The sequence below is a fragment of the Manis pentadactyla genome, chromosome 14, assembly GCF_030020395.1.
Source record: "Manis pentadactyla isolate mManPen7 chromosome 14, mManPen7.hap1, whole genome shotgun sequence".
Classification (NCBI taxonomy): Eukaryota; Metazoa; Chordata; class Mammalia; order Pholidota; family Manidae; genus Manis; species Manis pentadactyla.
The window spans coordinates 69,551,130-69,563,379 of record NC_080032.1 but is presented as its reverse complement, the minus strand read 5'-3'; the positions used below and the strand labels follow the sequence as shown (position 1 = coordinate 69,563,379).

Sequence of the window (12,250 nt, the reverse complement as noted above, 5' to 3'; positions counted from 1 at the left end):
CCTAAATGTACTCCTGGGTGCAGGTACACACACGACACATGAGCCCTCACTTCATGCACACACACATGTGTACACATGCACACATACACACAAACCTATCACCTACACAGAGAGACAATTTTTTATTGGTGGCCCGGACATGAAAAGCCAGGCCTCTACTTCGAGAATCCTAAATTCTATTGTGTTACTTGTAGTTTGTTTCAAACAGATAGTAGAGGGAGTGAATGGAATTGCGGCAAGTTGTCTTATCAATTTTCCAGGGGTCTGAAGACCAACACGCTATTTGGGGGGTTACATTTATCTAAGTCTCTTTACTTCAGAGGAAAAGAGCTTTTTAAGCTCTGGCACCAGAACGCCCCAGTTTGCATCCTGGTTCCACTATTTCTCAGCTGCATGCCCTTAGGCAAACTACTTTTTTCCTCCAGCCTCAGTTCAAGGCTTTGTTACATATTCTTGTTTCATATGAGAATAATGCCACAGACTTGGCAGGGCTGTTAGGAGGATTAACTGCGATGATGGGACAAGCACCAGCTCCGTGTCCGCTCTGATATGCACGCAGCAGGGCACTCCTGATCGTGATGATTATTAACAGATGTGTCTCAAAAAATCTGGAAACTATTTGCTTTGCTTTCATCCTTTTGTATTTAAAGCACATACATAGATTTCATAAAGTCACATTCATATGCATAGAATATTCTTTTTCCAGTTGGCACATTTCATATAGATATTTCTAGTTCTCAGTCTTCCCCCCCCACACCCAATTTAGAATCCCCCCCCCCACCATCTTCAACCTCTTTCTCTGGGTTTCTTCCCATTAGCATTTAAGCAGTTTCAAGTTTTTCCTGTCTAAATACACAGGCACGTGCACACCCACCCACTTTGCATCTTCCCCTCCAGGTCCTGCTTCTCTCCTCCCAGCGCAGCCAGCCTCCCCAGAGGAGCTGTCCAACTCGCCACCTCCCTCCCCTTCGGCTCCTCAGGGCCCTCAGGCTGGTCTCCGCTCCAACCCTTCTCCAAATTGCTCTCGCTGAGGTCACCTCCCTGTTCAAACCCAAAGGACAATGGTGGGTGCTTGGAACTCACCTGCCCTCTCAGCAGCCTTCATCACCGCTAGTCACTCCTCTTTGAACACTCGATGGCCTCAGCCTTCCTGCTCATCTACTCCCATGGCTGCAATCAGCTCATCTATGTGAATCTACTCAGCCAGGCATTTCTTCTCAGCTCCAGAACCTTTGGTTATCTCCTAGATACTTCCTCTTGTATGCAGCATGGGCACCGCACCTTTATCGTGTCTAATTTAAAAGTCTTCACAACCCATGTGCCATTTCCTAGATCAGTAAATGCCCAGAAACCTGGGAGTCATCTTGACTCCTCTCTCCCTCTCCTCCCGCAACTGAACAGTCACCAAGACTTATGGACTCTGCCTTCCACCGGTCCCTAGAATCATCCCCTTCTCCCTGCTGGCCCCATCTTAGATGGCACCACCATTGCTCCTAGATTCAGCCAAGCCAATCGCCCTGCATCCACTTTCCAAATTCTGCTTAACAACCTGAATGGCTTCCACCTGTCTTTAAAATGACATCTAAAGCCTGGAACATGACCTGCAAGGCCCTGTAAAAACTGTTGAAGAAACAGTAAGTGACTTGATGAATACTTGTCAAGCTAGAGTATATTCCTTTATATTTTACATTCTCCAAGTTTATTCAGCAAGACTCATATTGGGGGTAGCTTGGGCATTTCCACTTTTTACAATTATAAATAGAATGGCTAAAGGCATCTTTTTTCATCTCTCTATTGGATTATTTTCTTGGGGTATTTTCCTAAAATGGCATTATCAGTGAAAGGGTGTGATTAAAGTTCTTTTTATACATTGCTTGTTCTCCAGAAGGCTGGGACCAACGCACAGCGTCATCTACAACACCACCCAGAGCCTCTCCCATAGGGGTTTCACAATGTTTAACTTTTTGAGCTTAGGTTTAAAGGAGAATCTTAACATTGCTAAAATTTGCATTTCTCAGGTGATGATTTGCTATGTACGTATCCTCGTATGAAGATTATCTGAAGTAACACATTCTAAAATTTGCCAACTGTTCTTTCTCTTTTTCTCTCTTCTGTTTTGATTCAGAGATTTTCATTTCCTTCTGACCAATTCTTTAAAAAAGTAAAAGCATGCATGGGGTGGGAGGGACACTCTTCAGATTTGCCAGAAAATTCTCTCTGCTGGTCCTTTCTGCCTGTGATGGGTTCACAATGAAGTCCTGGGTGTCCATTTTGTCATAAATTTAACAGTGAAAATAGCAGTGTTGCACAGGCCTGGGGGTTCCCACTGGTGCCGTAAGGGCCCACACCTGACCTGGGACTACCTGGCATTCCAACTCTGTCCCACCTTACTTCCCAAACATTCCATTCAATCCATTTTTATAGGTTGACTGAATTACCAACCTTTTCATTGAATATGCAGTACTTTCTGGTGACCATGAAAATAAAAACCTAGTCTTTGACTTACGAACAAATATTTGAAATTTAGCTTGATATCTATGCCTTGACACAGAGATCCTGAGAGAAAGGGAGCAGGTTAGGGGGAAAAGCTGAATATTGTATTTAAGACAAGAATAAATCAGTTAGAAAAGAGAGATAGTAAGACAACTGCCTTTTGCTGAACACAGAATATGAAGAGAGATAAAAGATAAACAATAGAATAAGCTCCTGAGAAAATAAAAGTATCATGAAATAAGTATGTGCCTTACACTAAAGGAAGTGCTGTATGATTTCTATGTTCTAACATTGCCCTGTATGGCAGAGGAATCAATTATCACCATTTCACAAATAGGACCAGTGATGAAAAATTAAAGGACTTTCCTGTAATTGACTTATTGAAGCATTTCTCTGATGTAGGATGTGCAATTTTTTTGTTGCTTTGTTCAGACACAAAGAGAAGAGAAGGAGCAGGCTCTGCGTGTCAACAGTCAAGGGTCATGCCTACTGCAATCCCCACACATCGGGGCTACAAGTCTCCACTGTGACTCTGAGACTTGATTCTAAAATAGCCAGTTGACACAGCCATTCACTACAGCAAACCACTGACCACTACTTAATAGAAATGAATAGGCAGGTTGGTCCTAGGAACCTGATGTTGATAAAGACTGGTATTTCCAGTTAAACCTTGAACAGGAATTTTATGATAGTTAAAGGTCACAAGCCAAAGAGCATTTCCAAAGAGGAAGGTACTGGTGGGTTGGAAAGGGAAGAAATAATTTGCCACATCACACTCTAATATACTAAAAGAATGATTTACTTCATAAATTCTCAATGCATTTTCTGCTGAGTTGAAGGAACTTTTAAAGTAGGTTTATTTCCCTTTTTTTATTTTAGCATTGATAGAGTGTCTCACATGAATTAAACTGACAGTAAATCTGTTTTTTTTGTCCATATAAACAATGGACGCATAAATACATTCCACCTGAACACCCTGCAGTTGATAACCCTAAATAAAAGTTCACATCAATGCTAACTTGTCTGGTCCTTCTTAATAATGTGTTTTCTCAGAGTCCCAAGTGATCAAATACTCCTTGGAATTTAAATCATTCCAGACCATTTAATGTGGTAGAAGCGCAAGGAGTTAGGTAAAATCATCCTGTCCAGATAAGGTTTTATGAAGTTGAGATTCCTTTACATTTATTCTTGAGCATGGCAAGTGTTATAAATTTGTCATCTTGTATCCTCTGATAGGTAAAAATATCCCAAAGAAAACACCCCATTTATCTCCAACGTTGAAATCTTGTGTTTGCAGATGATATCTTTAATTAAAGCACATCCCAAATGTTCCCAACTTTATTCTAGTGGTTGAAAATGGAAGAACTTTGCCCTGGAAGTGGATGAGATAAATGCAGTTTGTTAAATTGGCTGAATGGGGGAATTCAGAGAAGCTACCATATTTGGAACTAAATTATATCAATATTACAGATAATCATAATTCATGGAGTCCTGCTCTCTCCTCTCTCCTCTTGAGATGAGTTGTATTAAGGAATGTTATTTCCATACATAGACAGCATAACTCTGGATGAGGCCAGGAGGAAGCTATAAACATCCATTCATGGTGACAGGCCAACCAGATCCTTTTGTTTTACCCCAGCAACCCCATGACTAGCGAGAAGCTGCTGCTTATTCAAGTTAGGCAGTAAAAGACATTCAAGGAAAGCCAGGAACAAACTGGGTGAAGTGTTAAGTTTTACAAGGTATATAGGTTAAAGGAGACCGAAGTGTTTATTCATTGCCTGTCGGACAGGAGGTTGTACTGTTTACGAGAAGCTGAATGAACAGTGTTACAGGGGTTGAATGGGGCTGAACAGTTAAGAGTTGAAGGGAGCTTAGGATCCCATTTTGTGGATGAGGAAAATAAAGGCAGATGAAGTGATGTGATCTGTGGAGGGGCCACGTGTAGAGCCTGGGCCTTGGGACAGCTGCTACAGCACATGCTATCTTTACGCCGGGCTACTGTACTGGGGAGGACACTCGTGGCTACTGTTCCCAGCTCTGGTCTGGCTCTTGTTTCAGACTGCCAACTGCAGAACAAGACATGTCTTCTTGGCTGCCCTGGCATCGCTTGGCCAAAATGAGCTCCCACCACTACTTCCAAATCAGCCCCTCACCTTGGCTAACCATTGGGCGCCTGAGGTACTCTTACTGGGTCTCCTCGATCCAGCTCTGGAATTCAGGGTCCCGCATTAAGACTGTAGCAATAGCATCCTAACCAGCTTTCCTGCTTTCAGTGACCCAGTGAATCCACCCTAAGCACAGGGGCGAGGGTCTGTTCCCAAGGGGGTGCTCCAACCGTGTCATTCTCCCAGCCAAAACCATTTATGGTTTCCCATTACTTGCAAAATGAACTCCAAACTTCTCAACCTGGCCTTTAAGGTACCCATGCGTTGGGTCATAGTTCAGCCAACATTTATTGAGTGCCAACTGGATGTCAGACACTGTGCTACGTGCTGGAGACATGGCAGCTTAACAAGACATAACTCCTGTCCAAACTGAGCTTTCTACTCTAGGAGAGGGTATAGAATAGAAAACATCACGTATAACACAGTGTGTGGTGTGTCACGGGCCATGACAGGCTTAGGAAATGTTCTGGATCCCAGAAGAGTAGCAGCAAGCCAGACTGCTGTGGGAGAGGTGGGGAAAGGAAGGTGCTGAGGGGAGGCAGGGAGCGCCTTCCTAGAGGAAGTCAGCTGAAATATGGAAAAGAACCTAGACAGCAGAGGAGGGGAGATGAGTGACGGTGAGCAGAGTTTCAAACAGAGGGTCTAGTTTGCGTGGCCTTGTTCGTGAAGCCCACCTCCACACCGGCCGCCTCTCAACTCCTCTCCGTGTCTTCCTCTTGCTTACTTTTCAAAGCTTTCAAAGTCTGGCTCCGTTCCTGTACCCTTGAGCTTCACTTAACAACCCAGTTGGAAGCTACCTCTCTGAACCTGGATCTGCTTAGCTCGTACTTCTGTTCCTCTGGCCCGGAGCTGCTCAGTGAATACGCACGGAATGACTTCCTGCTGCCACCGTCTACCTGTGGCTCCAGCACGTCACGTCCGGGCTGGCGTACTAGCCTCTGCTGGAGCTTCTCCAGCCTCTCCCATCCATCAGGTGGAGCTCCTCAGCACCCAAATACACTCAGCTAACGCTGCGCCCATTGCCCGGAACGTTCTGCTCCGTCTGCCCACGCAATCCTCCCTCTTCCTCACGTTCCAGTCCAACTCCATTCCTTCTTTCGTGAGACCCATCCTCCCTGCCTGCTCCCCTCCCCAGCAATCCTCCTTCCCTCCCTGCACACCGGGATCCTATCCAGTTCCACATGGGCCTCCCTGGTGAAGACCTGACAAAATGACAAGGAATCGCCGACAGGCTTTTGCCGTGTCTTTGCTTCCAGCTTTGAGTAGAGAGAGAGTTTCTGAAGTAAGCTGAGCAGTCACTAGAGAGAAAAATAAACCAGCAACAGAACCGGGCACCTGAGACGCGATGAGAGGGGGATTTACAAAGACTCCGGGAGGAGGGCCTGCCCGAGCGCCAAGTGAAATCAGGTCACTGCTTCACTCCGGTGGTTTTTCTGGAACACAAAAGCGTTGAGTTCTTTTCCTCCAGATAGGTAATTCTGCCTCTGTGAGCATGATACCACTGGAACAGCAAGAGGAAGTGTTTTTGCATTAAATTAAAAGGAACCATTTAGGTTCCTCTTAGGTTAGTTTTATTTATTTCCATGGTTGTTTTCTTTCTTTTTTTTTTTTTTACCATTTTCTTATTCTGAGGCTACAGCGAGAATCAGTGATTGGAGATGAAATGTTTCAGCTATGTCTGGGTTCCTCCCCTTATTAAATCGTAAAAGTGATCTGTTTTTCAGAGGCGTATGCTTTCAAGTTTCAGGAACATTTATGCTTCTGGGGGAAACTTCCCCTTTAGCATTTCCTCATAGAAACGGTCTGCTGCAACTGGGAAAAGCAAGGGAGATTCTGTTCATACCCTTATCTCACCCCTGTGATGGGGATGTTTCCTCATGACGGTTAGTTTATTAACTTCCGGCAAGCCTCCAGGAGTAAATAAGGGTTGAATGTGGTTGGGAACTACACCAAGGCATTATGCAGGACCTTTGCCCTTTGTCAAGAAAAAAGGGGTCTCTGCCAGACAAGTTACATCAAAGTTGGGGGGGCCACCATGAGTCTCAAAAGCAGGGCCTTTTGATACTTGAACAATTAGTCCCTGAGACTTATTAAGACCAAAGTTCCCCTCTGACATATGGAGTTTCCAAATAGCTACCTTTTAAATGTTCACAAAGTTTAAGAAATGCAACTGGAAAGTCTATTTGAAGTCTTATCTACATCAGCAATACACTTTGCAGGTATAACACACCTTACTGTATGAAATCTGCCCATGTGTTCTTAGGAGCCCTAATTTTGACAAATCTTCTCTTGGAAGAACCTGAGGAAGCTACCACTTCCATTTTCAGGAGTCCTGTAAGCTACAAGATGCCGTGCTTCAGAGCATTCAGTACTTCCTAAGGAAATCACCTAACACCCTTGGAGTTTATCTATAAACTTGCCGTGCCTACTAGGGTCTCCGCACCCCTGTCCTTATCTCCTGTTCCCTTATTTCTTCTTCCTTTTCCAGCCCACCTGGCTCAGTAGGGCTCCATTCCCCTTGCTCTCCTGCCTTTGTTCATAACTGAGTGCTCACCCTCAAGCCCTTTTTTAAAAGTCTTCAGAATTGGGGGCAAGGTAGAGTGAAGGAACCGTAATGCACTTTTCTCTTGATTTGGTGGTCCAACTCCATCCCTTACGTTCCAGTGTCAGTAGGTCCTGATTGGGTTCCTTCTCCTCTACCCTTAGCACTTATGGAAAGTCTTCCTCTTCCCCCTCAGACTGGCTTATGTCAGCAGGATCTTTCCTAAGCCAGGTCATTGTCCTTGTGCTCACGGTGACATACTGCACAGATCCGTTGGGCAGGCTGGCGGTGGCAAAGACCACCCACTGGCCAACAGACAGGCCTGACTCTCACCTGAATGAGGAGATCGATAGCGAAAGTCCTCTTTGGTCAACAGCAGGAGAGCTTTGCCATTCATTTCAAACGTGTTGCTGTCAATTGGCCTTAAAGAAAACTCATTTTCAGCCCACTTGAGCCACTGGGCTACGTCATCCCTGCTCCAGTAAATTGGCTGCAAGCCTGTTGGAGAGAGCAAGGCAGAAAGAGACAGAGAGAAAGGTCTTGTCAGTTAGACAGTTGGAATAAAGGGAAAAGATTTCTGAATGGTTAACAAAATTGAGTCTCCATGTCTGAAGAACCCTTACGTTCAACGCTGAAGCCTACGTTAAAACTCCAGCCTCATAAGTGCCAAAGTGCAATAACAAATGAACACTTTATTTAGAGGCAAAGTGAGGGGGAAGAATCCTTTCTGACGTCTGTAAGGCACCATAGGCCTTAGACACTGCCCTTTGTTTGCCCAGCTCTAGGGGCCATCTTGATTCCAGTTTGCAGTAAGGGCGCAGCGCCGGTGGCCTGAAGCTCCCAGCGGGGCTCAGAATCATAACAAATGGCAACGTGCTTCGGAGGGGACCTTGGAATCAGAGCTGATCTGATTATTGTCCAGTCTCCTTTTGAAGTGAGAATGTTCCAGAGCTGGGCTTGACCTCTCAGAGCTGCCAAATAATGAAATGTTCCCTGACACTTCTTCCAGGAACAGCAATTCACTCAGCCTCTGGGAAACTATCAGGCTAGCCTCTGGGAATGAGAGGGCAAAGTAAGGATAAAAGGTCTTTTGCCTTTTTATTCTACTTGCTGATGTTAAAACTTCCAGGCAGGGGTGGTACTTGGACTCTGAGCAGGACCAGAAGCGGCCAGAGGGCGGGCTGCAGCTGAGGCCGAGAGGGCGGCTCTGGCTGGGTCTCTCTCTCTGAAAGCCTGTGAGTCTAGTTTTATTTTATTTTGCTGTTGGGGGAAGTCTTTGACAGATCATTCAAGTACTTTCAAACAGTGGCTCTCAAACTGTGGTTTGTGGACCCCTCAGGGCTCCCCAGAAGTTTCAGGGTGTTTACAAAGTCAAAACTGTTTTCATAACAATATTAAGAGGATATTTGCCTTTTTTCACTTTCATTCTTTCATGAACATACAGTGGGATTTCCTAGAGACTGTGCAACATGTGCTGTTGCAGCAGATCTGAGAATCCAGCTGCCTTCCGTGAAGCCAGACATTCAAGAGACCTGTAAAAGTGTAAAACAAGGCCACTCTCCTCATTATTACTATTTTTTGTTTTGGAAAATATATTCATAAACATGTACTCATGTTATTATGCTTGGCTTATTATTTTTCAGTAACTTAAAATATTTTTTAAATTTGCAGTTTATAAAGAATTTCCAATATGGGAAATACAGGAAGATATGAGCAAAGCTCTTTGGGGTCTTCAATAATTTTTACAGATCAAAAGGAGTTCCTAAGACCAACATGCTTGAGAACTGGTGGATTAGAAGAATCTAAATGTTGAACTGAGCTTCCTTCTCTGACATTGTACAATGGAATCAGTGTTGGCTAAGAGGAGCTTCAGTCTGTCTATGTAGTTACTTAAACCTGGTGAGGGGATTCCAGTAGTGCGCTGCAGGTGTGCTTCAGTTTGATCCTGGAAAGAATCACCTTTCATCCTTGGGGCAGGTGTGACAAAGAACTGTTGGGTTTACTTGTATGGGTTGCTTTTCTTCCCTGGTGGACCAGGGAATGAATGGCTCAGATTGCCTGGAGAAGGTCCAGGGCCTCTGGGCAGGACTGTGGGCCCCGTATCCCAGGTGGCTTCTTTGCACAAGTGAGTATTGAAGAATGGCAGCTGGCTGCTTAGAACTCTATGGAAGTCCCTTTAAAACCGGCCCATTGTTCAAGGCACCTACACAGAGCTACTGGCATTTAAGAGATTTTTCTCTTGGGTTCTTAAGTTTTATGATTTTTTTTTCCCACATGGAAAAAAAAGTGGCCTTATAAAATAATGATGCATAGTATGTAACTGTTCTATGATCTTTAGAATAAAACATGGCCACTAAAGAAGTCAAGGTTTTGTTTTGACTCTTGACTGGGCCAAGAAGCAAGGCCCATTAGAAATGGTCCTTGGATACAGGAGGTACTCCAGCTTTTTCCAATGACCTTGAAAACACATATCTGGTATCACAGTGCGGTGGGGTGGGTATGCGATGGCTCAGCAGACTCTCAGCTTTTGAACTTGTACGAAACCTTCAGGTTTACTTCCTATTACCAACGGTGTTACCTTCAAAGGGGCGCAGCATAACCATTAGTTACCAGGGACTTTTCCCTTCCTCGCCTGCACGCGAGGACAGCCAGCCTTTAGGGGACAAATGTGAGGTTCCTGTCCAGCCTGGCCTAGGAAAGTGCCTGGGGAAGAGAGAGCCATACAGCAGAAGATGCTCAGGCAAAAACAGGTCAAAGTATGGGGTAGTTTCTTGGAAGTGTGAGCGCCAGGGCAAATACAGAACTGAATCCTGCTCAGGAGGGGAAATGAGAGTGAAATGCTGAAGTGCCTGACGAGGACTCACTGCAACGGAGGAGGTGGGTGGGAAGGGGGTGGGGGCCGCAAGTAGTAATTTGAGGTACTTTATATTCTAAGGAAGAAAATAGTCATGAGTAATCTTTTCCCCAAATATAAGAAGAGTCACACACTCCAAACAGCCCTGCCGGTTAAGAACAGTTTCTCTTTTCGCTTCCCATTAATCTTTCCACAGCCCAGCCCCCCAAGAGAGCAGAGCCTCGCGGAAACCCCCTCACCACATACCCATGTGGATGCTCAGGGGCTGCTGTGCCCGAGGGCCAGCGAGTCAGTCGGTCCAGGGAACCCTGGGGCAATCTTAGCAGCTCTGCAAAGGTGACTCCGACAGAGCCAGCTACCTGCTTGAGGCAACTCGATACACTTTTGTCAGAATCACTGCTCTTCTGTTAGCTTACAGAGAAGGTGGACATGCTCGCCGAGCTGGCAGGGGGCTTGGTAAACTTCGGTGTTCCAAGTCAAGTCCCGCTGCTATTCCTTCTTAGTTCAATAGAATAAAAAGGTCGTGCCCAGGGATGTGCTTTGCAATGCTGAGGAAAGAGAAGCCCCTTTTCCTCAAACCTAATGGCTTTAAGGCCTGGGTCTTAGGCCTCTGGGCAATACAGAGGCAACTCTGGTCTAATGAGGACCATTTGACTTACTGAATAGTCATTCATTAAGCACTGTTGTCACCTACCACTATTCTAAGCCCTTGATAAATATTAGTTCATTTAATTGCACGCTCAGCAACCCTATGAGAATAGCGTTTCAGATTAGGGAACCAAGGCCCAGTGCATTCAGGGACTCGCCCAAGGGTATACGGCTAAACAAGAAGAGGAGCTGAGGTTCCATCCCAGGCAGTCTGCCTGCAGCGCCCGTGCCTTCCCCATCCAGATGCAGATTCAGAATGATTTTCAAGGAAAAGACTGAGAGAATTCAATCCTCCCCACCCAAGACTTGGACCCTTGAAAGCTTTCTCAAATTATCAACAGACTAAAAAAAGAGCAAAACATCTGCAGTTCCCTGGAGAAATGGATTTATAAATGGGAAGAGGAGGGAGGTGAGGGTGGGAGCCTGCTTTTAACGCATCCAGGAATACAGTGCCACTTTCACCCACCGCCGGCTCACAGGCACTCCCTGCGCTTCCACCTCGGTCTTGAACCTCCGACCTCACTGACGGAAGCTGCGTGGGCAAGACGGGGGAGGCACGTGTCCCACATAACTCGTTTAGAGTTAGCTCTTGCACCTTTAATTCGACAAGGTTGAAGAATACAGATGTTCATTATCATTAGTAAAAGGAGAAAAGAGAGGAAACCGAAGCCCCCTTTCCTCATGTGTCTATGTTACGGTACCTCCTGTGCACATCATAAGCCTGTAACAGCCATATGAAGGCCTGCAACTGTAATGCTAATTCATTTCAGAGCGTATTTGAAAAGATCTTTGTACAGAAGAAGTGAACTGGTCTGATTAAGAAAATTACTAAGAATTCCACTGCCCTTTTTTCTCCCAAGGGGGTCAAGTTCACAGTGCCATGCCCTTCAATGCACACCTAGGCCCTTAAAACTTCCTTCTAAAATTTCTTTGATTCTATGGTCAAAGCAGCAGCCGCATCCATCAGTGCATTCTTAGCCGCATCGCTGACTTCCTGAGTTATGTTAAAGCAACCATGGAAAGTGTGCTGGGAGTCAGAAGCGTGGATTTTACTCCCAGATCTGCCATTAATTAACATGTGATTCTGGGCAGGCTGCTCATTTCTCTTGGGCTCAGTGACTTCATCTGTAAAATGAGGGGCTAAGCATATGTGATCTCCGTTCCCGTCCGGGTTTAATATAATCAGTATGCTCCCATTTAATCTGAATCCTAAAACCCAAAGTATACAAACAGCCAGGGCCGTTTTTTCACAGAACTACTCCATGCTCAGGACGATGACCTGGAGGTTCTGTCACTTCCGGAAGGATCTTCTGAATCACGGGAAACAGATTAAGTTACTTTAAATAGAGTGTAGTGCTTAAGAGGGTTTTATTATATTCTAATTCTTGGAAAAGTTAAAAATCTGGCTGGAGCATAATAAACAGAACATTCTGACGAGGTGTTTTCACATGTATTACCTCATGTATTTCTCACAAAAGCCCCGTAAAATCAGTCTTATTCTCATTTCAGTTTAACAGGTGAGGACACAGGGGACTTTTGGAGTCA

General features: G+C 45.1%; 1 protein-coding gene across 5 annotated transcripts in view; it reads right to left on the bottom strand.

The window, feature by feature from the left end:
• Positions 1 to 12,250, bottom strand: part of ETV6 (ETS variant transcription factor 6) — a 225,111-nt gene that overhangs the window by 39,225 nt on the left and 173,636 nt on the right. For 4 of the 5 annotated variants that reach the window (XM_036909743.2, XM_036909716.2, XM_036909725.2 and 1 more), the window contains one exon: positions 7,537 to 7,701. In XM_036909743.2, coding sequence (XP_036765638.1) covers positions 7,537 to 7,701 — 165 coding nt within the window. Of the gene's footprint in view, positions 1 to 7,536; positions 7,702 to 7,826; positions 7,978 to 12,250 lie in introns of those variants that run through there. The other variant, XM_036909753.2, reaches the window with a different exon arrangement.